The sequence below is a fragment of the Ptychodera flava genome, chromosome 3, assembly GCF_041260155.1.
Source record: "Ptychodera flava strain L36383 chromosome 3, AS_Pfla_20210202, whole genome shotgun sequence".
NCBI lineage: Eukaryota > Metazoa > Hemichordata > Enteropneusta > Ptychoderidae > Ptychodera > Ptychodera flava.
In genome coordinates this window covers 50,189,944-50,217,917 of record NC_091930.1, presented here as the reverse complement: position 1 = coordinate 50,217,917, position 27,974 = coordinate 50,189,944, and the positions used below count along the sequence as shown (strand labels likewise).

Here is a 27,974-nt window from a genome sequence, read left to right as displayed (position 1 = left end):
GATATCTAGTAGGGGTAATATTTTTCGTACCTTTTTTCATTCACCGCTTTTGGGAAATTCCCTGAATTAGTTATCGTAAAGATTATTTTTAACAAATGAAATTTACCATATCGCCTGGAATCATTTGGTCAATTATAATACCCCAGTGATGAAATACTATAAAACGCTGTTCACGTCCCACCTCTATTCTTTAGACATCCACCTATAGAGGGCGTTAGTGTCACCTCGCTTGCAGCCGCCTTCAGTACGCAAGCCCGATGGTGGAAACTGTTTCTCTTGAATTGTAGTGTACAACAGCCTTCATATGATGTTGTAAATTCCCACGGCTTTTCCATTACAGTCACGGTAAGAAAATTCTATGGCGATGTAAATATCTTAGCGCGTGGACAATATTGGTCGTGACAAAATAAGGCATTGCCTTACTGGTTGACAAGGCGTATGCATAGCTTACCGTTTGGTCTTCGTTGCCGTTGTACTGCCACGTCGGCCGCCATTACTATCTGGGCGTCCAGCAGGTACACCCCCTTTGCTGTCAGAAGTACTTGGTCTTACGTCAGAGCTTGCCATATCAACTCAGGATCAGAACAAATCAAAATCGATATGAAAAGTGGCTGAGACTCTCAAGAATGATGTAATTCTGATGAAGGATAGCCCGAATATGTCGGAGAGAAACACAGAAACAACACTGAATTGTGTTAGAGGTATAGAACTCGTGACAAAGGCTTGTGTAAATTATTAACTTTTCTACTGTCATAAAAACACAACATAGTATCGCATGCACGTATTGCTATGATAAAATCAGGCTGTGGCGTTTGAATGAGGAGTCCATTTTAGCCAATAATATATGAAGTACGCACTACAGTGCATTGCGGGTTGGACACTATTTGTTATGGCTCTCCTCCAATCCTTGTATTCGATGATACAGACTGATATTAAAGAACAACGATTACAACGATGAAAGCAAGTGCAAATGAATCTAGACTTCTTCTAGTAATGTGCATTTTTTCTCCCTTACATTTATTTTCATTCTTCTTCTCCGTAACCTCAGAATCATTAACACCGCAAAAAGCAGCAGCAGCACAAGCACCACCACCACTATCATCATCATCATCATCATCATCGTCATCATCGCCATTATCATCATCATCATCTACTCTCTCACTCACTGATTCACGTACTTACTCATTGTCTCCATATATATATATATATATATATATATATATATATATATATATATATATATATATATATATATATATATATATATATATATATATATATATAGTCGGAGGTCATTTGGCTGTGCCAGGCTTAAGTGTGAATTGGGTTATATACGTTGCCAAGCTTAAACAGACAATTTCTTAGGATACAAAACAGTCATCGTGCCTGTTGTATATCGAGTTAGAAATGTACAGTATCAGAAAATTAGATGCGGATGAATAAAATGACATACTTCAGCCAAGCAATTGAGAAAGGAATTTGAATGCCGTTGACCTATCGCATTAAGGTATTCATTCTAGTCTTTCTTGAGGTCTAGTGACTCTGCTGTACTCACATTCTAAATTTCCTGCTCTCTTTTAACTCCTAAACGCACAGATATCGGCTTTAGATAAGTATTTAGTCCTCTCTTACTCACTCCGTGCCTGTTCTATTCAAAGTTTCTGTCTATAGGTTGTGGCATGTGATGTCTATTAAGTCAAGCTTTTATCCTCCGCTGAACTGACTCTGCTCTGCGGTAGAGTGTCGTTAATGATGTACAAATGTGATTTTCAGTGAAAGTCTGCTGAATGGACGTGTCTTTTTGATGTTTCGAAACGTAACAGCATAAAGAATGTCACATTATACCAATCACACCATATATCATCATCTACGTGTTAGTTGAAATAAAATCATGCCAACAAGCATCATGGTTTTGCTTATTTCAATGATCCGCGGCCAATACCATGCAATCGAAGAGGGCACAAGGCAAAATATCACGACACATGAACCTGTTATCGTGGCCGGCATCATGACTAAGAATGCTGAAAATCTAAGTCGGTAATTCACAATCTCCACTGTTCGAAATTAGCTATTATTTCTACTAATGCAGTATTTTGTTTTGTGAACAAAATTAATATCAATATGTAGTTCCTATTGAACTATTGCAGCAAGATTGTTCTTGATTCACGTATCACATTTACTTCAGTTGTATATTTTCACGCAAATGGCAAGAAATACACGAAAATCACAGGCTTAAAATAAAGCTATACGAGCTACCATATAACTTGGTTTTTTCTAAATTCCTGCAGCATCAGAGTCAAGCCTTCCTTTGTTTCTTCTCTCGACATTTATAATTCTTATGATATCTCACTAGATATTTCTGACTTTGTATGAACCCCTTGCAATCATAAACAGTCAGGCTTGTACAGCGATTTGTATCAGGCGTTTACTCCGTAATTTATCGCTTTACGATGTTGACAGCTCCAGTCTGGCGGTACTTATCTATACGTGCACACTACAAACAGAACTCAGGTGTTCGAATACCTCTGTATCTCAGTATCCGTACTGATAATGGGTGAACAGACCAGTGACCTGAAAAGGTCAATAGAATAAATCACCAATAGCATTCTAGTTGTGACATCGCCGACAACAGTACCGTCAACACATAACTGCACTGACTTATCGTTCACGTTACCAGAGTTTTCTATCAAACTGCAGGCAGATGTAAATGCCTCAATCGTCATTTGAACACGTTGAGTGTAATATTGCCACGCGGATTACGAATTTATGTAGCTGCAATAATTGTAGCCCATGGCCACGGGCCGATCACCGGCTTTTTCTGGCGTGTTTGCCGTGTAGCGCCCTACGGGCCGGTGCTGCACAGCAACGTAAGAAAAAGTCGGCACACGGCCCGTGGGCTTGAACTATTGCAGCTGGAAGTCATGTATCTACAATAATTGTAGCCTTGGTGGGGCTGGCGCAAGCCGCACGGCCAAGCCTCACCAGGGCTACAATTATTGCAGCTAGAATTCATGGAGCATTATACTCCCAGACTGGTGTCATGTTTCTATAATAAATATTTGTACCGGTTATCGTAAAACTTCATTCTAGTAATTCACCAAATTTCAAAACTTCGCCACTTGGGCTTGAATTCCCACGATTTATCGGAGGTGTAATTCTTCAAAATTGGCGGCAAATATACATTTTCAAGTCTCCTCTGTTTAAATTCAATGGCAGCGCCATTCCAGCACCCGCATGTCTCGTGAATTCCTATGATTATGCATGGAATGTCTCACGCAAGGTTGGACAATAGAAAGACAATGTAGTCGAACTTTTATCAGAACTGTAGCTGTAAGTATAGTTTTTCATATTTTCACAGCTTGGATTTAAAACAATGGTGTTGTGACATGTTTGATGCATACAATGTATTAATCATTGTGAAACTAGCATTGGCAAGTTTTCTTGTCGACAAAGTATTGTAAATTTGAGAGTGAGACTTTGGGGGCCTTGGAGTGAGCATATCTCCAGGCTCTCGGAGCTAAGAGTTGCCCCAGGCAGCCATCAGGCTGACCTGGGAAATAAAGTTTCGAGCGCAACGTTAATTCCTGTGTCGCCAGATCTATATATTTACTCCATCTACGCGTAGATGGAGTAAATCACGGTCCCGGCAGAACACTTCCTTACAATCCTTACTATTTGATACTGGATTGGGGAACATCCGTCACTAGCGTGGCCTCACATGCGCACTTCGTCATTCTGGGAAGGATAATATGAGGGTATTACGAAAATACCGCAAAGGATGCACGAGGACATTGGCGCAGCGTATCGCCCGACGCGAATTCCTGATCTGGGCATCAAAATGTCGGAGTAGTGACCGTTTTCGTGCAATGTCAACAATTTTTCTTCCGATTTTATCGCGCCAGTGTGGAATGCTACCTCGGACGCGCTTCTGCAAGTTTTGGAGTGTGTGCACTACACACATACGTACGTACAGAGCGCGCGCGAGACTTGTTCTGGCACTCGTCCAAGGGGTCCCTTGAAACCGTTCTACAGTGAACGCGCAGATACAGCGGCAGGGAATGGGGTGCCTTGAAACCGTACGTGTTACGGAACGGGCGCGGGTTCCGTACGGCTTTTTTAGCGCACGCTAAATTCTATTGTTCTCGATGGTAGATGTATAATAATATGAGGTTATTACGAAAATACCGCAAAGGATGCACGAGGACATTGGCGCAGCGTATCGCCCGACGCGAAGCGGAGGGCGATGCGCGGCGCCAATGTCCTCGTGCATCCTTTGCGGTATTTTCGTAATAACCTTATTATTATACATCTTACATTCCTGATCGGGGCATCAAAATGTCGGAGTAGTGACCGTTTTCGTGCAATGTCAACAATTTTTCTTCCGATTTTATCACGCCAGTGTGTGTGAAAAGCTACCTCGGACGCGCTTCTGCAAGTTTTGGAGTGTGTGCACTACACACGTACGTACAGAGCGCGCGCGAGACTTGTTCTGGCACTCGTCCAAGGGGTCCCTTGAAACCGTTCTACAGTGAACGCGCAGATACAGCCGCAGGGAATGGGGCGCCTTGAAACCGTACGTGTTACGGAACGGGCGCGCGTTCCGTACGGCTTTTTAGCCAACGCTTTATTCAATATTATTACACCTCACGTATTATTCGGGTACTGTGATTGGCTGAGCCTCACTCACGTGATATAGAACAAAAAGTGATAGAACATGGCTTAGGTGATATAGCCCTGTCGCGTGCGCTGATATAGCCCTGTCGCGTGCAGTGATATAGCCCGCTACAACGTTCTGGAATACCGCGCGTCCTTTCTGCGCGTACCATACCACATCATCGCGTACATTTGCTTGGAATTTTCTGTAAAGCAATGGCTTTTGAAAAGGTACAAGAAATCAGCTCGACCTGAAGTATACGACGACGTTTAGTACATTAATGAGAAAAACTTGAACAACGCTGTCTTCGTTTTTAGACGTTAATTCAACTTCATGTAGCATTGCGATCGAGCAACAAATAGAACGTTTCACTGTGGCGAGTCTCGATCGACACTTGACTGCATTCTGAGCAAAGTTTCGAAAACAAGTGTTTGTTCGGTGTAATAAAATTAATAACACACGCTAGCACGGGCAAGATCACGATTTGTTGCCTGCCCTCGGGCTGGTGCTCATGACGGTAATATTGATGATGCCCGAGCCGAAGGCGAGGGCATCATTAATATCACCGTCATGAGCACCATCCCTTGGGCGGGCAACAAATCGTGATCTTACCCTTGCTGGCGTGTGTTATTATTTAATTGTTCTCGATGGTAGATGTATAATAATATGAGGTTATTACGAAAATACCGCAAAGGATGCACGAGGACATTGGCGCAGCGTATCGCCCGACGCGAAGCGGAGGGCGATGCTCGGCGCCAATGTCCGAGTGCATCCTTTGCGGTATTTTCGTAATAACCTTATTATTATACATCTTACATCCAGATGGGGGCATCAAAATGTCGGAGTAGTGACCGTTTTCGTGCAATGTCAACAATTTTTCTTCCGATTTTATCGCGCCAGTGTGGAATGCTACCTCGGACGCGCTTCTGCAAGTTTTGGAGTGTGTGCACTACACACATACGTACGTACAGAGCGCGCGCGAGACTTGTTCTGGCACTCGTCCAAGGGGTCCCTTGAAACCATTCTACAGTGAACGCGCAGATACAGCCGCAGGGAATGGGGCGCCTTGAAACCGTACGTGTTACGGAACGGGCGCGGGTTCCGTACGGCTTTTTTAGCGCACGCTAAATTCTATTGTTCTCGATGGTAGATGTATAATAACTATGTTTATTGAGTTTCTACCCAGGATTTCGCGGCTCTCTACTTCCGTAATATGTTTTATCCAGCAAAATTGAAATTACTAAATGGAAGATTGTGAAACATTGCATGGAAAATGGAAGATGCTGAAACATGGCATGGAAAATGAAATATAATAAAACATGGCATGGAGAATGGAAGCTGCTAAAATATGGCATGGAACATGGAAGATGATGACACATGGCATGGAAATGGAAGATGCTGAAACATGGCATGGAAAAATGGAAGATGTCATGCTGTCATAGATTACCAGGGATCAGTCTGCAAAAATGAGTACCCGTTGAATGTTTTCAATATATCAGCATTCGTGTTAAACCCTCTACATCAGTAATTTTCTCTCTTACGTCTGATGATACGACCTGCTGTGGATGATGTAATGTCCTACACACGATGAGAGATGATGTTATGTCCTATACGTAATGATAGTAGATTACTGTAATCACCGCAATTTTCCCTTGCAGAAAAAAGACAGTCAGGAATCCTGTAATCTTTGCATTCCATCGGAAGGTGACGATGAAGAAGATGTACTGCTTTGAGAGTGTATGAAAAGTACTGAAATACCGAGTAATCTGAAATCAAAGATAATCGAGAGATTACAGAGAAGTTACAGCACTACAGAAGAGAGCATGTTGATGGATACCCTTAACAAGTACCAGCGATCTGTTGGCATCATTAGATGGCCTACTCCTCAAAGCGGGTTCAGGAACGCTACGGTCTTTCGAATGGGGCGTAATTTTGTTATGACAAATTTCCATGTACTGGACCAGATAGAGAGAGATCAGGAGAAGTGTAGATTTGGCTTAAGTCAGGTTAAAATCTATTTTGATTATTGTGAAGGAAGCTACGAGAATCGAGAATACGTTTCGTTGAATTTGGAGGGAAACGAGATTGAGTGCATGTTTTCCAGTGGGCTTAAAGATTTAGATTTTGCAATTTTTGAAGTTGGCACAAGTCCAAACAAGTTACCGCCACCCCTTGGTACATTCATCAGTAAATTCCCATCGCAGTCCTCTAGATTTTGTATTATGGGGTATCCGAACGGAGACTACTTGCAGATAGACGTGCGATGTGTTGGACAAGTTGACGAAATACAAAACTTGCCGGCTATATTCAAACTGCAGGCCATGCTTCCAAGTGATGTAATTCAAGCTTGCGATTCAAGGCGAACGGTCTACCATACAAATATGGCGTACGGCTCTTCGGGATCTCCTATCTTTAGCTACAGCGGAGACCTTCTTGGTATTCACGTCCGAGGATTTTATCGACATGGCGCGAGGCGAAGTGATTTTGAACAGGGTGTAGCAATGACAAACATAATATACTATGTTGTACATCAAATCCTGGAAAAGCCTAGCGATGTATATGAGCAATTGAGAAGCATCTTTATAGATTTGTTTCCTAATCACGGAAACTTACTCCCTTCTATGCATGGATCAACTGAGTAAAATATTTTAGTCATTATAATATACCTAAACTCACTTGCCGGCATAAAGCTATGGAGGAAAGCACTCTTGCAATTTTTTACGTATCACGCCCCGGCCTGCCCAACTTTGGATGAACGCGTCGAATATTCTTCGCTCGTCACAGCGTCTGACGTAACCAGACAAGCAGCACGTAGTAGGACGCAGATACAGGCAAACCGCCAATTTCAAAAAGTGCTAGTTGTTGGTCTCCCGAAAGTTGTTTATTGCGCAGTTTTATAAGTACAAGCAAATTTTGTTAATTACGCAGCTTTTAGGATTATATTAAGAACATCTTCTTTCAAACAATTTTAAGATATTATGACTGCACATTTAAAACTTTTACAAAAATAGACAGCCAATCATTATTTCAATGCATATAACATTTTTTGGTAAACTTAAGTTTAACTGTACAGTAGCAAGATGTTAAGCTTGTATTTTCCATTACAAAAATATCCCGATTGTTTTAATTTTTATTTTTGTAACAATTTTTTTACGAGCCGTGGGATGCATTGATACCTTGGAAATGGATTTTGAAACACACTGAAGGCCCTGTAGACACCACTGTGAGGTTTCTTCTTACGTAACATGTCTGTAATTATTATTTTAAGTCATTTTGTTGATTACTTATACAATACCACGACTGGAACAACTAATTTGGGATAATTGGATAATGAACTTATGTCGATTTAATCTCCAAATGTAAGCTTGTCTGTTTTTCTCTTTACGCAATGCATGCCTTTTTATGAGTAATTTGTAGTATTGCAACATTCATTGAGAAATTTGGAAAATAAAAATATCCAATTCTCCCAAATTAGTTCCAATCGTGTTTAGTGTCAAAATGTCAAGTTTGCCCCTTATTGTCTATGACTACCTGATAAATAACCATTTGTTTCAGGCCATGGCAAAAGATCACGAGGGCAGCTTTGAGACAAATGATGTGTTTATAAACATGAATGTTTCTTAACATAATGACGTCTGGCACATGTTTTATAAGCAGGTAGTTTTGAAGCAAAGACCAGACTGGGGTTTGAGCGGAGACCCTCCCGTCTGTTGTTGTAAAACGTTTGAAAATATAATGTCTAAATAGTGTCATTAAGTGTTACCTAGAGGAGTTGGGCCTAGCCAGCGGACATCATTAAATCTGTGCATGAATCATACTTATGTAAAAATTGATCTTTTAGTATTCATCACTCAGAATAAGCAGTATTCTTCACTTTATTTTTCAACATAATGTTAGCTCTATTGAATTTTTCAGGCATACTTGAGCTAAAACTTCTATGAATTTTTAGATATTTTCTTGCGTTTGTAAATAACAGAACTTTTTATTTTACTGCTACTGTCGCCCCCAAGTTAATCATTGCGAGTAATGTTCTTTTACTACTCCGAAAATCAAACTGCCTTCTAGTAAACTTGTCTCCAACTTTATTCATTGTGAGTAATGTCCAAGACTGTTTTTGATAACTGAATTTAAGCCCGGACAAGAATTGAGTTGTGAAAATGATAATATATTGTAAACAACGCGTTGTGTGTCGATTTTCAACATTGTCCGGGCATAAGAGATGTAAAATGTTTATATTTTCTGGATCAATATGAATTAAAGTATGGAACAGTACAGTAGAATTGTCCACTGAAGTATGCTTTAGGTAATGTTCCTTTGATTCTCAGAAACATTTCCGTCTGACAACTCTTTCGTGAACTTGAATTTAAATTGTATATTTCGTTATCTAAGTACTTTGGCAAGCACCTTACTTATTAAGAATATATCCCTGCGTCGATGTTGTTTTAAACCAATTCGTTTAATTTCAAAGCAGCTCGACCTACCTCGATTAGCACAATGACATTTGTAAACGTGAAGCAAAGAAGTGTCTTACTGCATCAGTATGACATCAGTTCATTCAGACGTGTCATTTTACTTTTACCCCGATTATGCACAGTCAATAATCAGTTAGAGCCCGAATGTGTGATAAAACCGATCTCAAAATGTACTCAGTTTTTCAAGACTTTTCTTTAAATAAGACCCATTGACTACTGAAAAAGTGTATAACACTGTCATAAGTGTCGAAAGTGGCATGTCAAATCAAACATTATAACTGTCACTTTAGATTTCCAGCCATTTTCAAAAACTAATCATATGACAGATAAAATAGACATTACAACAACAAAATGTTGGCTATCGTTTGTAATGCATTCAAGTAAATGGCATCGTGCTTGTTACAAGCATGATCATGATTTGTATATGTACTTTTTCAGTGAGGGCGCCATTTACGAGTACGACACCCGTTTGAAGTGATACTTTTATACACGCCCTTCAGTTAGCACATTTACATGAAGAAACTGTCTTTTGAAAAAAATCATGACAATAATGCATAAAAATTCGCAGCTTTTGGGACTTTGAATGATTGCGTAGATTTTAATATCTGCTGCATAATATTGATTATAATAATCTCGGAACCGCCATGTTTTAACTGATGACTTTAGATTCATAACGGGAATGTCACATAAATGTCCTCTGACGTACGCGCTCTACGTTCAGAATGTAATGACTGAGGGTCTGCCACCTTAGTCCAAGCAAACAAAGAATTGTCTGTGGCCCAAGAGAAAATCACCCGACAAAGGCGTTTGAGTATTCCCGGGGCCCAATTAACTACTATCATACACTAGATAAACTGTAGACACATTTCTGGCTTCACAGGGCGACTCGGACATGCAAAACGGGTCAAATAAGGTAGATTCAATGGCCTTATTTATTTAATTCTATCTCGAAAATTGAAAGTGGCTTTGATTGGTTCCCACGATTCAAAGCTTGTATCGAGATGTTTAAGAATTAATCTTGAGCGTTCATGCACAGGTGGGTTACGTAGACCATGCTACGCCTACCTAACCAAGCCATGCGGACCTGACGATGAATGAAAATTGGCACGGTGAGAAAAAAAAACAATCAAACAAACAAAACAGTGTGCAATTTCAAAATAGTGTGCACTTTCTAGAATTACCTGATTTGAATCAGTTGGAATGTTCTTCACCATAACAATACATTTTCCTTATCGCCTGCTTGATTTCCTAATCATTACCTACTCCCTGGCTCAAATTTCACCCCTAGGCTGTATGTGTATCGAGTTAACTTATATTTATTCATTTTATAACTTATAAATCAATATAATAAAAGGTATATCAAAGGCACGTGTCATGTGAAATTTATCGTCTTCGTCCAAGATTTGTAATTTTTCTTTTCTTTCTTCTTTCTGTAATAAGAAAGTAATATTTTGGCATCTTAATCAACAGATGCACTCTTGCTATTTAATTTTTGGGGAAAAACTTATAGAAATCATAGTATTTGTTTCTTTCCTGCGATACATACTTCTTGTTTCGTGCTTTGTAGTGTGGAAAACAAACAACAAACAAACAAAAACTGTCTTCAATAGGTTTGAAAGCACAATCATCCTAAAATCATATGTTTCATCGGATGACCCGTCGATCAGTAGAAGATACGGCAATCGCTCTCTCTATAGACTTTATACTGGACCAACATTGATTTCATTTGTGAAGTGCACGCTTAAGGCTGTACAGAAAAAGAAATGCAATGAAAAAATTGCTACTGTCTGTTACAAAAGTGAAACCTTTGTTAAGAGACTGGACGCTGTATTAACCCCTCTCTCTCTCTCTCTCTCTCTCTCTCTCTCTCTCTCTCTCTCTCTCTCTCTCTCTCTCTCTCTCTCTCTCTCTCTCTCTCTCTCTCACGTCATGGTTGTCTCTGGTCCGATAGCCTGCTGTATGTTCCCTAAGTATGTTCAAATATCTTAGTTGTAGGGACGTCATAAAATGATCCATAGCGTGATAGGATAGAGGGCCGATTAGTAGCATCACACCTCCAGATACCAGGTTTCAATCTTTGACCTCATCCGTTTTTACAAGTTCACGGCAAAACTTGCTTCGAACATTGAAGTTTGTTTTTCATGACATTTCAATTTAACGTGTAACCTATGCTTTACAACTTGACCGAAATTCACGTGTAAATATTTTTTTAAATAACAGTCAGAAATGACTCACAAGATATTAACATGTTTCATAAAGAAAACCGACACGCATATCACAGCATGTCAACATGTGACGTCATAAATGTTCAGAATTAGATGACGTTTCGTGTTACTATTGTGGGAGCATTATTCAAACGACACACGGATTAGACAATAGCACAGATTCACAATGATGTCAAAGATACATCACAAATATCCAAAATATGTGTTTTCTCAAACTTTTACACAACCTTTTTATCTGCACCTTGTGAGGGCTTATTCTGAAGCTTGGTTCAGTCGTTAACGTTTTCATCATTTTTTCTTAACATTTTTCCAACAGAGTTAACACAGGTTTGGCCGCCATATTAAAATTCCAACTGTTGGTAAAGATCGTATATATTTTACATGGTGACCCCTGATATTTACTCTTGCCTTCGGAAGGGAATACTGAAAGTTAAGGACAGTCTTTCGATTTCGAGATAAGTACTCCCATGCCCTAAAGTGATTAAAGCTTATTGCTGACCTACTTTAGTTTGGCTTCTCTGACACAAGACTAGTACAATCTTGCAATTTATCACTGTTCCACATTTTGACCTCAACAAGCCAATGTATTTATCGTGTACAGCGACACGGTGTACGTGAGCAAGTCATAGGTCAATCATTGTCCAGTCCTGTCTGGAACTCGGCTGCTCACTCCCCAGCATGATCTACTTTACAATCACCTTGAGTTTAGCGTTCATCGCTTCGGTAACTGCTGGTGACCCGATTGTAGAGATATCGCAAGGAAAGCTAGTCGGCAAGGCTGTGGAATTCTCACATAAAGATGTCGACGTCAGACGCACAGTGCATGTGTTCAAAGGGATCCCCTACGCCGAGCCACCGATCGGTGACCTGAGATTTCGACCTACAAAAGCCAAAGCTGCCTGGGACGGTGTGTATGATGCCACATACTTTAGATCAATTTGCATCCAACCTGCACACCCTTTATTTCCAGTTAACGGGCAACAGGATGAAGATTGTTTGTTTCTGAACGTGTACGCCCCTCAGTTGACGGTAAGGATAGAGCATAACCCTCTGGTTCCTATGGTAGTTAAGAAATACGGGTTAAACAATAAGAAACATCGGCTATACCGAGTTAGTGTCTGTCTAGAGCACCAGCCAGTATTAAGTTCAATCTAATGCGTTTGATCTTTCTGTTTCGTGATTGGTTGTAATTCACGCTCTTGTTTTGGCCCTCAAAACAGCGTGTGGTGTTTCAGTGTTGACGAAGGGTTGTACCAGAACCGCAACAAGCGGGGTTTTTTTATTTCCCGTTGGTCAATTCATATTTTATTTTATTTTATCAATTTATTCATTTGTTGAAGTGTCATCCATTTGTATGTATGTATATATTGTATGTATGTATGTATGTATGTATGTATGTATGTATGTATGTATGTATGTATGTATGTATGTATGTATGTATGTATGTATGTATGTATGTATGTATGTATGTATGTATGTATGTATGTATGTATGTATGTATGTATGTATGTATGTATGTATGTATGTATATATGTATGTATGTATGTATGCGTATATCTATGTTTTATCTATGTATACCATGTATCCATGTATGTATCTGTGTATAGGTGTATCTCTGTTTGTTTGTTTGTTAATACGCAACCAACACATTATTGAATGCCTCCAATTTATTACAGTCAGCGAAATTACCTGTAATGTTATTTCTTCATGGAGGCGTCTTCATAGTCGGTTCTGGGACATATCATTACGATGGCACAGCTTTGGCTGCCATCGGTGACGTCATAGTAGTATGCATAAATTATAGACTTGGTCCCTTCGGGTTTTTTACTACAGGTAAGTGATGATACAAAGAAAACGAAAATAGTAAAATATAGATGAGCTTACATTTGCAGATTAAACCGACATCAGATCACTGTCCAATTATCCCAAATTAGTTCCAATCATGTTAAAGTTTTGACTTAGCAATTGTAAACAGAACAAACAGGGTTAACAAAATAACAAATGAATGAAACCTAAGTGAAACCTGTATGGGTAATACGTAAAATAGTGTTTATGACCCAAACTGGAACTGTCCCCCGAATTCAGTAATACCTTGTTTTGCAATATGATGTGACCGAATCTGATTCCAAACATCATTAGGGCCCATACCTGCCAAATAAAATTCAAGGTAATCACAAAATAACTTTGTACAAAGCTGTTGTCAGGAAAGTGAAAACTTAATTCGCAAAATGAGATCATCAGACATCATAAAGGAAGGGGAGTATAGAAATGAACGGGGGAAGTATTGCATAAAACAGAGAAGTGTTCATTTTGTGTTTATGAATATACTTTTATAATAATTTTTGTTTTGATTTCATACCGACGCAGGTGATGATAATGCCGCTGGCAACTATGCATTTTACGATCAGATCGCAGCATTACAGTGGGTGCAAGAAAACATCGAAGGTAGGGAAACTAGAGAGACTTTCACTCAGCTGAAATCTGAAGATTTAATCACGTACAGATTTTATGGAGGGCTCGAGTACAAAACGGTAGGCAGCACCACGATGACAATAGCTGCACATTTGTAAATGCTACAGATACTGTTGACAAAGATTTTGCTCCTGCGGCTAACACTTTGCCTTGATGTGGAAGCAATAGTGCCTGTGTTGGTGGGGCTCTTGGTGGACGTTTTGGAAGTGGTGTTTGGTGAAAGGGGAGCTAGGCCATCGTCACCGTCATCATCACCACCACCACCACCACCACCACCACCATCATCATCATCATCATCATCATCATCATCATCATCATCATCATCATCATCATCATCATCATCGTGGGAAATCACTTTATGTTTAGAAAGTCGTAGCAAAAGGGTACCTTTTTGCATACATCATCTATCATACAATTGTTTTCCATAATTATTAGCATGAAACACCTCAGATCAGTAGGGGATCTCACAAATGTTCATCATCAGCAAAAGCAGATCATACGATATTTGATTATCTCTTCAAAAGCTTTTGGAGGCGATCCAAGTAAAGTGACTTTACTTGGTGAAAGTGCTGGCTCCATCAGCTCTGAGTACTTGATTATGTCACCACTGACAGAGGGTCTCTTCCAAAGAATTATTATGCAGGTAAGATAGAACGCACAATATGCAAAGTCAAAACGTTGCATGGCACTTCTATGGCGTACGATACAAGTGGTTATACTTTCAATTTTCGTATTGTAGCATACCATATAGGTTTCATTTATTTTCGACATGATGCTATATGATGGCTAGGTTGACATTGTGACACAATTTTTCATAATCCAAAGCCAAATGTAAGATGAATCTATTTCTTCAAAATGTTACAGAAGACAATAATCCTTATAGCTTATTATTAACAATGTTTCAAAAGACTGCTGACGTACAACATGTACATACCCCATACAGAACATGTGCTCTATTTTGTGTGGGCACAAGGGTTATTATGACAAGAATAGCATTATAGATACGACACAAAGTACTCTACTTGCATCTGAGGATGCAGCCGTCTATCCAGACGTATGGACATCCATACATGCTACAAAAAACTGACTGTTTGTCTGTCCACAATAACCTATATATAATGTAGTGTAGACACTATGATATTTCATTTGTTTCACGATTTTATTATTCAGAGTGCCACGTCTACATTTGTTGGGTTCCACGGAAAAGCTGGAGATTTCCACCACAAGATGGCTCACGGTCTGGGTAAGCTGCTCGGATGCGATAGAGAAACCTCCGAAGAATTAGTACAGTGTTTACGAACCGTGCCAGCTGAAGACTTCAGAAATGCGACTGATCCCACATTGGTAAGGCAATATCATTAAGTGAACAGCTGAATTCAATTCAAGCATAGACTCTCGAGAAAAAACGTTTTTCTCGAAAGTCTATGATTCAAGACACTTTAGATTTATTTACAGTATAATCCGGGGTATTCCGTCACATTTATGTGAGCTTTTATTACCCCGCGCATTGCAAATGATTTAGCCAAAAGAGAAAAGTATTACTTTCCTGTATCAGAAAAGAAACAAGGTTTACCGGCTGAATACATACTAGATATAGATGGCTGTTTATTTACCCAAAATAATAACATGTAAAAGTCAATGTACACGTTATATTTCTCACAGTATGTCAATATAATACATGTAGTACGTACTTTACCACGCATATTACAAATTACAGATATATCAACTGACTCATCAGCTCCACACGTAATGTCTCTCCTGATCTTAGTCGGCATCATTGCATTTGTCATCGAAACACTTTACAATAACCTCTTCAGATAAAAATTCTAATCCGCCTTTGAAATTACTAAATCCTGAAGTGATTTATGCTGTTGTTGTGTTTTCAAACGGAAGAGTAATACTCGATTAAATGAGCCAGCTACTTCAACAGGTCCGTGTTTTTCCTTTTAATAAGCCATGGCTTGTACAGTCGATATGAACGGACTTACAAGATATTACGTCGATAAATTGATATCAATAGTTTACTGACATTACCTACCATTAATTACCTGCCATATATGATACAGGGCTCGAAATTAACTTTTTACCTTGGTAGTCCACTTGAGCTACCATTTTCTGAAGTTGGTAGCCCAGTGACAGTGGCTGGTAGTCCATGAATATTTTAGTTTAGGGTTACTTTACTCGTCCGAGTGTAAGCCCCGGTTCAGCAACACAAAATAGCTGTAAAACTAGGGGCTTCAACGCGAGAAACCCCATGTAATGTGTCACGAAAGCTTAATTTAAGCTAATTTATGTACATTTTAACACTTTCTATCACTTTCAAAATCGGCTTACACATCCAAGATATTGTAGCTTGAGAAAAGAAAAAGAATTCTCATGATCTTTATGAACTGGCATGCCTTGCCATAGATAAAAGACAAAGAAACTCAGCCAAGGCAAACTGACACAGTGTTTTATATTACTATTTCAAATCAAACTGATCACACAATCTGTTGATATAGAAGCGACAGTTTTGTGAAATTTTAGCATCAAAACCCCAAAACTTGACCCAAGTACGTCTTGTATGCTGCCGATCAACAGCATAGTGTGAACTGGCATGCAAAGACTGCACACGGAAAAGCAACCCAACATTCTAGTATCAAACGCCAGATGCATCTTGTGAAAATAACAACATAGCTGTGAAAATTGTAATAGTCATCAGAAAAAAAAACTCTTCACAGATGAAAGGATAATTGCTTCAAACAAATGAAACTGCATGTTGACTGTATTAAGTTTTTCCGAAAGTGACGGACATTGCACGCCAAGTATTTCATGTCCCAAGCTTTGGTAGTCCGAGTGGGCTACGATGTCGTGGAATTTGGTAGCCCCAGGGAAAAGTTGGTAGTCTATGGACGCGGGACTACCGCTAATTTCGAGCCCTGTGATACATAAACATGCGCATGAGTACGTATTGCGTAAGTTACCCGATTTCACTTCTGATGCGGAAAAGGAATATTTTTCTCTCTTGACTATTAGTTAATAATTAACCATAAGTAAAGAATGCCGCATAGTAAAACTACTCAAGATAGTGGGTGCCTCAAAACTAAAAATTTAAAATATTTGCCCAAGCTTCCTCAACAGAAAAGTGACAGAATTATTATTTTTAATGATGAAAATTAAAATCAGAAGACGCAGGAAAACATTTGCTATTGATTTAAATACCTAAAACTTACCTATTTTCCACATGCATATTGGCCATCATTTTCCCTATGGTTTATAGAAAAATACGACTTCGTATACTATATTTTCAAAATAAACTAGAAAGTTTAAGTATCAGTAAGTCTTCTTCTTTTAAAATGGGTCCATACATGCAGCCTACCGGAAATAACAGTCAGAATAAATATGTTTCCAAGGCCTTCCTACCTTAATTGCCAAGGAGCGCATTACAAAAAGAGCGCAGTGACGTCCAGAGTCTTGCTTTCATGTAGATTGTACAACGAATGTACTTTCAGTCGCTTTTTCGTAGCATAGAAACATATATGATAAGGCAAACTTCCCTTTCAAACTCGTTAGTTTACTTCAAGACATAAATAGAAGTATAAAGAAGGTGTACTTTCTTCATATTTGATTTTCTAACGGAGCATCATTAATCTACAATATGTCAATGCTGACCGTGAAGGATGCCTTGATTTAAGTGTAGAAAGTTTCAATTCATTTAAAATCTGAACTCCGAAAAATCTCATTAAGGATCGCACGTATGTCTTCGTGTCACAGGGTTTGCTAGCACAGTTTATTGGTTATGGCACTCCGTTCCCTCCAGTCGTTGACGGCACCCTGGTGACGGTTGACCCCGTAGACTTTCTTCGTGAGAAAATGCTTAAGAAAAGAAATTTGGACATCATGATTGGAAGCATGGCCGATGAAGGATCCGTGTACTTGCTTACGGTTCGGCCTAGTGCATTGAACGAGACTACAGTATCGATGAATAGAAGTGTCTACGAAATCGCTTATCCCATGTTCCTGCCTGGTCCTTTGAGGAACAACCCAGCTGTTCTTGATGCTGTCAAACTCATGTATGTCAACTGGGAAGAAGCAGACAACGACGAGGCTGACTACTTAGACGCCTTCTTTCAGATGGGTACCGACCACGGCTTCACTTGTCCCGCGGATGTATCGGCGCGTTCGTATTCACAGGCTGGTGCAAACGTGTACCTCTACATCATGACCCACGTACCTGCTAGGTCAATATGGCGGCTGAAGTGGATGAGGGCAGCCCACGCTGAAGATTTACCATTGTTGTTTGGATGGCATTTCTCTTTCTGGGAGGACTGGACAATGCCACCGGAGGATGTAGAGATGTCTCTGAAAGTCATGAAATATTGGACAAATTTTGCCAAGACAGGGTAAGAATCCGATGATGAACCACTTTATTCCTCAAAATGGCTACTGACCAAATGAGTTTTATCCATCATAATCTCAAAAGTGTCTAGAATTTTGAACTCCGCGGAAAATGTTGATAAATCAGTAACGGTGCGAACATTGCAGCTTGAAGCAGCCACATTTTCCCCACACCTAATTTCTTTAGAAATGTACATAGGTCACACTTGACATGTTCAGTAAGCTTGCCCAATACAAAAACATGAAGGGCATAACACGGACATGTATGAAAATTTACAAACACATGGTAGTCATCTCATATGACGTGTAATGTACGTACACACCAACACACGAGGAAGCGTTCCTATCCAAAGGTAGATATTTGGACGTCAAGATATGGTATTGCTACGACTTTACTAGTATCACTGTTACTTTTTCATGCTTAGCATGATATTATTTTATGTCTAAACGTATCGTATGTATATATTACTTAGCAATCCAAACCAGTGCTGCGATGACGCCGAGGTATCTGAAGAGGATAAGCCAGAAGCTTGGCCTCTGTTTAAAGTACCCGGATTAGCGTACAAGGAATTGTCACTGGAGATGAACACCAAATATGGTTTGAAGGCCAGAGAATGTGCTATGTGGAATGACTTCATTCCCAAGCTATTGAAACACACAGGTCTGTTGACATTGACAAGCAGTTATTCATTGATATGATATGTTTAAATGAACTCGAAGGTCAAAGCCAACAATACTAGATACAATGGTAGCGTTTTAACTATGATAAAAGAAGTATTGAACTGTCTTCCTATGTGAGATGTATACTTTAAGGTATGGGGGTATTGAGAAATACACTGAGAATAGAAGAGTTATTGGACAAGGCATAATGCACATTCGGGGACGTGTGGCGTTAACACATTATCAAATGTAATTGAATTTGGCACAGGCCACATTTCTGTAAACGATCTAAATCTTTGCAATATGGACGGTGGCATCACCGGACAACGAGAGTTGTAATCAAAAGGTGTTTCTCTTTTAAAGCAAACAGATAATTTGCCAAACTAAGTGATAGCAGTAGGGATGAAAGAATAGTGAGGTGTCAATTTCAACGCCAGTAATCCAGGATGTGAAGTTAATATTGACTTGGTTTGTGCCTTGATATATTCATTTACAATTTTTATTGTTTATTTACATATTTATTTATTTATTAACTTGGTACTCATGCACATATGTCATAAAGTTTTTTGAAACTATATACATCCGCACGAACAGAAGGTCGTAGGAAAAATAATTTTGAGTGCAAGCAGTTAAAACTAAGTGAGACGAGACAAAGTATCAAAGACTAACGTTTGTTTTATTCAATTTTGCAGACACTGATATTGTTTGTTCAGCCAGAGATGATGAAACTAAGAAATACACAGCGGAAGGAAATCGTCCCTAGATAAAGATGGTTGAAATCAAGCACCACACTAGATGCAGCCGCCCTGTTTACCATTAGGAATTTAGAGACTCCCAATTTAAACGTTTAGTGATATTCTCATTGCATAGCCAGGGAATTCAGCAACAAACTAAATATTGTGGATTAATGTTTTCACTATCACTGAACCTGTGCCCTATAGAGATATTCATAAATTTACGTGATATATTTTGCTTCGATGAAGACCTCATCATTTCTCGTCAATTCATTGTTTCAATATCGCAATGACATAATTTATAATGTTTAATTGGCATAATCGTTAGATTAGTTGTATAATAACAACATTTTTGCAATCGATTGAATGCTTTGTTTGACCAGATGCTTCACAATATATACAATAAAAATGAAAGGAAAAGGTGTGATACTGAAATTTTACAAAGTCAAAAGAAGAAAGAAGGAACATTGCAGTATTGTAAAATCTGGTGGGGACCATGGAAATAGTCGACTAGGACTAGTCGAGTTCATGGCCCCTGACTATACTAATACTTATTCATTACAAGCTTAGGTGTGATGGAGGATGAAAACTTGTCTACTTGACAACTGTTTGAGATAGCCAGACAGGGAATTCCAGTGTTTCACAGCTGCATATCAAATATTATGTTGTGAAATTGTCAATTTTGAGCTTGGAGTGTTAAAGAAAATAAAATGAAGAATACTGCTGTGAATAATAATGTTAAATCGTGAAACTGCGAATTGTATGAGTTTAGCAGATCGAGTAGTAAAAAGCGAAGTGGAATGCTTTTAGTGACAAAAAAATCGAGTTGTAAAATTGAAAATAGAATAGTAATACAGAAAGTCGAGAGGAACTTTGAGTCCTAAAATTGAATTCATAATAGAAATAATTGCAAGCAGTAATTTTACATCAATTGAACACAGTACACAAAGTGCCCGGTCAAAGTCTCTGAACATTGCTAGCATCGGCAAAAAGTATGTCGAATCTTTCCGAGTCGCCTAAAATCCATGTTTTACATAGTGTTCTTCAAACATCCATCGGCAGAAGAGGCACTGGTCGAACATCCATCGACACTGATATGTAACGTTGATATCCGCCTTTACATATGGCAATATTTGCTATCATTTAATAATTAACTTGTCTTTCACTTGTCTCCTCTTGTTTACTTATAGAAGGCATCAATAATACAGTAGAATAATAATGATTTTCACGTAGCAGTCTGCGAGATGATGAAGCATGGTATCTACATGTACAGGGGGAGGAGTGGTTATATCATATAAATGCAAATAACCAATGTATGCAACAACCACTCTCACAAATACACGTATAAAAGGAAAACACGTGAAAGCATGTAACATCTGTACACAAGACATCCCCCAACTTAATACTACAGACTTGTACAGAATACTCTTTGAATGTATCTCAACATCCTGTAGCTGGCTATTTTCCAATGGGTGTAATAGGTGAACTGTTATTTATGGTGAAGAATCCGGGCAGCCCATAAGTTGGTTAGAAAAAATATCAAAAAGTACCAGCAAAATGGAAGTCTTTCATTTTCCAGGTGAATAATAACTCAAAAAGCATCCATATATTTTCGTTTTGGCAAAAACATACCACACAAATCGATAGCTTCAGCCGTGCAAGCGCGCAGCCGTCGTGTGTCAAGGGTCATCGCCCCAGTACGCTGCAGCGCTGAGCGTGCCACATGTTGGCTACGAGGCTATGAAAACGTGTGACGAAGAGAAATGTCTTAAATACATCTTTATTCAAAGTCCATCTACTACGAACAGTTAACTGTCACTTTTTAAAAATTACATAGCTGCGCGAGCTTATTGGCTCAACCTAGTGGGATAGTATCTCACTATATAAATCTAATTAACTATGATACTGATTTACAAATACTCAGCAATTCTAACTTGCGTTCCCATGACAAAAGTCACTGGTATTGACAAAGCTATAAAACAAAACAAAACAAAACAAAACAAAAAAACATAATCGTTGGGATGCGGATATGTCGTGTTAATTATTATTAATTAGTTATTATTAATTATTATTAATTAGTTGTTAATTGCCTAATTTATAACTCGTTTGCTGCAAACACAAACCGATTACAGCTTCTGACTGTATGAAAGGCGTACTTTTTTTTTTTTTTTTTTTTTTTTTAAAGAATTTTATTGGGTATTTTCCTTAAAATGTTACAATTCTTTATGCTAGTGTACTAGTTTTTCTCTGTAAATACATCAATTATCGCACAAATAATAATATAGGAGACCACTTTTCCAAGTGCGCTGTCATCTTGTTATTCTTTTTTGCAATGAAGTTCTCTATCTGATATATCCGTCGTATGAAAGACACCAATCCTGCAAAACTTGCTTAACACCGTTCATTTTACAGTAATAGGTGTGTTTTCTCACTAGTAAACTAATAAAGTTAACTAACAGAGATTCTTTTGGATCTGAAATAACCAAGCAGAGTTTGCTTGGTGGTGAGCTCAACTCTAGAGCGTCTCCCCAATAAAGCAATAGATTCCTCCAAAGGGACACTGAAAATGAGCATGCATAAAATAAATGTTCATAGCTTTCAACTTCGTTCATGCAGAATGTACACAGAGGGGTTGGAAATTTATTGGGATTTAGTTTGTGAAGTTTTTCATTGGTATAAAGAATATTATGTAGTAATTTAAATTGGAATTCCCTCATTTTGCTGTCGATGGTCATCTTCAGCATTAATTTATACATTTTTTTCCAATCTAGAGTACCTGAATTCAAAACTTCTTCCAGTTTTACTTGGCTCGCCGGTGCGGTAAAGATCCTGCTTGTCATTCATTCTTAATAATGTGTCTTGATAGGCCCTCTAATACATTTGGTGTCTCGTTTATCAGAATGTGAATATCGTCTACTCCATTTTCTTTTTGTTTAAGATCGCCTGGAATGGCGGAGATTAGACCGATCCACTTAAGTTTGTGTAACAAGGAGAAATGTGCCCCTTCAATTATTGGCCATGGTTTTGCTTTGTCCATATCGAAGAGATCAGAGATTCTCAAATTCCTTCGAAGCAAATTCTCTGAAATAGACTGATTTACCCCCTAAGAGTATATTTTTGTTGTTCCACACAATCTGATTTTTTTCTTCATTTTGCGTAGCAGTTTCCTCGGACCAAGCATCAAGACATTCTGTGACAAAATCTGTAAACCGCACCGGTAGCCTATGTGTGTTAAAGTTACATTTAAATAAGAGATTTCCTCCCAAGTCTTCCAATTTCTTTTCTATGAAAAGCTTCCATGGGTGTGAAATCTCTGGGTTGATAAAACGTTGTATCCATATGATTCTTTGTTGTTTTTTCATTAAATTTAGATTTGGCATGTTTAAGCCACCTTGGCCCACGGCCCTATCATTGTTTTCCTTGCTATCTTATCTTTCCATTCCATAGAAAGTCATACATTATTTTGTGCACTTCATGAATGGTGTTTTTCTCAACAGCAGTGGAATTTAGGATATATGTAAACTGTGAAATTCCGAACGTTTTTATCAGTTGGACTTTGCCAAATAATGAGAGCTTTCTGCTCTTCCATGAGTTGAGAATAGTTTTCAAAGTATCCACTGCTTTGCTTACATTTTTCTGTTTAACATCTTTATTGTATGAGAAATAAATTCCTACTATCTTGATAGGCTCCGCGGGCCAATTGACCCCAAACATCTTGTCTTTCCTGTCCCTCCACTTTCCCAGCCATACCCCTTGCGTTTTTCCATGTTGATTTTCAGGCCTGAGCATTCATGAAATTTGTTTAACAAATTGAATAGCACCCCGGCAGACTCAGTATCAGACACGAAGCAAGTCATGTCATCTGCAAAAGCAGCATCCTTAATTTCTTCCCCCATTATGGTGATGCCAGTGATGTCTTTGTTTGACCGTATTGAAACCAGGAGAGTTTCCAAAATGAGAATAAAAAGCATAGGAGACAATGGATCTCCCTGCCTTACCCCCCTTCCTAATTTGAAATAGCCTGTGCTGAATCCTCCGTTCATTACACAGCTTTCACTGTTAGTGTACAACACACTTATCCACTGTTGGAAGTTTTGGCCAAAGTTAAACTTCTGCAAAACTTTGAATAAATAGGACCAGCTCACAGTATCAAATGCCTTTTCAAAGTCTATGGCAAAAAGTAATGCTCCTATGTTGGTTTCTCTGGTATAATGATAAATTTCGTCTATGAGCCTTACATAATCATTGATGTTACGGCCCTTTACGAATGCTGCTTGAGTTGGACCAATTAACTCCGGTAAAACTTTCTCAAGCCGCTTTGCTAAGCATTTTGAGGCTATTTTAATGTCTACATTCATTAAAGAAATTGGTCGCCAGTTTTTAAGCATCAAACGGTCCCTTCCAGTTTTTTCTATTAGTGTAATCATGCTCTGTCTCTGTGAGACAGAGAATTCCCCGTGTTCAAATGCATAATTTAATGAATCTACCAGTAGCTTACCAACCAATGGCCAGAAAGCCCTGTAGAATTCTATAGTAATGCCGTCATTACCTGGGCTTTTGTTTTGCTTCATTGAGGACATCATATTAAATACTTCTCCAGGGCTTAACAGTCCCTCACAAGTTGTTTGCATTTCCTCATTTAGCTGGGGGGTCTCTATGTTATTAAGAAGGGTGTCATTTTGCTGATCTCTGGCAGTTTCAGCATAGAGAGTTGAATAAAAAGTTTTGATTTCGTTGAGAATATCTTTAGGTTCAGTTAAGGTCAAATTTTCCCCTTTACGGAGTTGTTTAATAGATGACTTCTTTTTGTTAGATCTTTCCAGCCCCAGAAAGTACCTGTTATTTTTTTCCCCTTTTTCGTACCATTTTGCTCGAGATCTTACTATTGATCCCTCTGTCCTGTAGTCATGATACTCCTCCAACTCGCGTTGAAGTTGCTCTTATTCCACGTAATGGGTCTTGGGAACACTTTAGCTGAGCACATTTGACCCTATCTTCCACCTGAGCAAGATTTTGTCTCCTCTCTTTTGCCTCTATTTCATTGAAAAATCACGTATTTTGTACTTAATCAAGTCCCATAAAATTATTTTGTCTATCCATGTCTTAATTTGATCTTTTAGTAAATCATTATAATTGGGGTCCTTTGCCAATGTCGAATTGAATCTCCAGTAGGCTGGGCCCTGCTTTTGATACTTGTTTTGCAGCTTCAGGAATACCGCAGAATGATCTGAGCCCAAGCCCGGTATAATTTCTATTTTGTGGGTTACATTCTGTAATTCATCTGATATGATAAAAAAGTCTATTCTACTTTGTTGAATAAAGGGGCGTCTCCTTCGCCATGTATAATGTCGTTTGTTTTCATTTCTTACACGCCAGATGTCCACTAAACTAAATTGCTCCTGTATATCATCAAAATGTCTAGCGATTTTTTCCATGGCCGAGAGTTGCTGTACGACCTGTCAAGGTCATTGTTTAAAGTAAAATTAAAATCCCCTCCCCAAATAATGGTACAGTCCGGGTCTGGAATTTGATCTGTGAGTCTATTACCAACATTCCTTAAATAGTGATGATGCTCCGATTCTTTGTTTGGGGCATAAGTATTGATAAGAATGCATGGGGACCCATCAAGTTCAGTCTGGAGCATTAATAACCTCCCTTCATCATCCCGTGTTATATTAGTGATTGTTAGACCTGTATTTCTTACAATAATCATTACACCCCTACTGTCGTTAGAGCCATGTGAAAACCAGCACCTGCCCCTGAATTGGGAGGCCCAAAACGGTTCGTCTGCCGGAGTGCTATGTGTTTCTTGGAGATAAATAACATCAATATTTTTATCATTTATCCAGTTAGCTATTTTTTCCTTTTTTTGAAATCTCTGAGTCCCCTTGTATTGAAAGTCAATAACGATAATTGTGTGTCCATATTATGTTCGTACTATGGTCCTTGTTTGTACACAGTAAAAAGACATTGGTACCCATTTTTTCAAAAATACTATCGAAAGAACAAAAATAAAGTAATAATGAGAAAAAAAAACAACCAAAAAACAAAACAAAACCTAAGTCAAAAGCGAGAGAAAAAAAAGAAACTATAAAGGACAAAGACTGAGCTCAAAGGTACTGATCTGCTACATGGACGGCTCCATTTATCACTGTGTTAACCTTATTTTACCCTGAGGTTGTATCAGGGCCTCTAGAAGTGTCACACTTCCAGCGGCCGTGTCTGTGTACGTGTAATACGGTACAGCTAGGCAGTTACGTCATTTATACACAATGTTATGGATCGTATTACCCTGTAATGTCTTTCACTGTGACTGGCTTCATCCGACCGTCCTCGGTCTCTATCATACAAGTAGCGGGAACTTTCCATGCGATGTAGCTTTTTCTGCCCGGGTTTTCAGATTGGTACTGCTTCCGGTACGCCATCAGCCGTTTTCTTTCATCCAGGATTTTCCTGCTGACATCGTCGGTGACGAAGATGTCTTTCCCTTCGAATTTGTTTCTTCTCAGGCATCCCGGAGCAGCAAATAGCACTGTTCTGGCTATGTTGGCATCCACAAAGGCGACTTTTATGGGTCTCGGTTTTCCCGTACGTAGTGGTTGCGTTGGCACTCTGTGTGCGCGTTGTATGGCCATACGCCCGGTAATCCCTTTCACTTTCATATGGCTCGTGATGAAATGCTGTATAAAGTCCGAGCATGACCCGTTATGATCCCTTTTCTCTATTCCTTCAGGAAAGTTCATGAAGTTGATGTTGATTCTTCGGCTTCTGTTTTCTAGGTCTTCGTTCCTTGCCTCACTGTCTTCCATTCGTTTTTCTAGCTGCTGTACTTTGCTTCTCAGGTCGTTTATTTCTTTGGTTCGATTTCCCGAGTGAGTTTCGAAATCCTCTACACGTTCGTATACTTGATTGAGCGAGTGTTCTAAGTCCTCCACCTTTTTGTTAGTTTCTTCGAGCATTGTCTTCATTGGTTCTATCTTTGCAATGGTTGCATTGATAGAGAATAGCAGTTTCATCGTAACGTCCGATCGTTCCTTGCTTGGCAGCTGCATTGCACGTTGGAGGTCGCCATCTTGGATGATTTGGTCCTGGAGGTCGGTTCGCTCTTGGTCTGTTGTGAGCATTTCATCAACTCTTCTGACCTTTCTTCCGTCCTTTCCGGTCCCTTCAGTACTTCTCGGATTCCTTTGTGGCATTTTCCTTACCCTCGACTATCTTCCTCAGGGTGAATTTCTAGCTATTTTCTGGAGCCGTCTTCCACGAGGTTAGCTAGGCTGACGCATGCGCAGATCCCCCATCAATGGCGTACTTTGAACTTGCTGTTCACTGGTATGTCTGTGCCGTACGTGAAGTTCAGGTTTGCAATGGCCTCTTTTGTGTTGACTCAATATGAGGTTCGAGAAACTTACGCTGGTGTCAAGAACGATATTTCAACACTATTTCCCTTGACCGACATTTAAGGGTTTCATACGATAAAGCTTTATCGATAATAGTCTAAAGTGTGTGATATGACCTTGCGGCTTGGTCACCCTTCGTACAAAAAAGGGCCGAAGGTCATTGGTTAATGCTTGACATGAATATCGGGTCGAAAACACGACCCATTCACAATTGTACTCCCAAACCTGCAACATGCTTGTTACTCGATTCGCGGTATTTCTGGCTGTAACTTCTTACTGTGCGGCGGTCGATCCGCTGGTAGAAATCAGATCTGGAATTCTACTCGGCACGTCAGTGGAGTTCTCACATGATGATGTCGATGTCAAGCGAACTGTAAATGTGTTCAAGGGGATACCGTACGCCGAGCCACCGATCGGTGAACTGAGATTCCGACCACCTCTTCCTAAAGTTTCGTGGGAGGGAGAATATAACGCCACCTACTACAGATCGATATGCATTCAACCTCCTAACCCCTTCCTCCCCATAGAGGGGAAACAAGATGAAGACTGCCTGTTTCTGAATGTGTACGCTCCAAAGACAACAACTGTAAGTACAACAGCCTGACAGATGTAGCACGCTTTTTGTGCGCCGTAGAATTTCAAGCAATACCGTAGTGTTGACAAGTTTGTATATTGGTGTAAATTTCAATGTATGTTTAGTATTAGAGCAACGGTAGAAATCTTTGGAGAAGAACATAGATTTACTTGACAACATTGACCTCAAATGATGATGCACAGGGAAGACACGTGATGGTACGATGGGTCGTCGGATGAAACAGTTTGGATAGCATAGAGGTCAAGAGCAGTGACCGGAAACAATGAAAGATAGGACATGTCAGTTATTGACATAGATGAGATGTCTCCGGTCTATGAGTCTGTCACTGAATTTTGTGCCCTTATCTTGGATACGTTGACCAATTTCCACTGACAGTCACTGTGATTCA

The 27,974-nt window shown here is 39.3% G+C and overlaps 2 protein-coding genes across 2 annotated transcripts in view; one reads left to right on the top strand and one right to left on the bottom strand.

Moving 5' to 3' along the window:
• Positions 1-27,974, bottom strand: part of LOC139129383 (uncharacterized) — a 118,036-nt gene that overhangs the window by 22,694 nt on the left and 67,368 nt on the right. The window lies entirely within an intron of this gene.
• On the top strand, positions 12,008-19,623 carry LOC139130265 (acetylcholinesterase-like). The gene is made up of 8 exons (XM_070696018.1): positions 12,008-12,380; positions 13,028-13,184; positions 13,719-13,796; positions 14,348-14,466; positions 14,994-15,167; positions 17,577-18,205; positions 18,674-18,861; positions 19,553-19,623. The coding sequence occupies exons 1-8, from the start codon at positions 12,030-12,032 to the stop codon at positions 19,621-19,623; spliced, it is 1,767 nt and encodes a 588-aa protein (XP_070552119.1). The 5' UTR covers positions 12,008-12,029.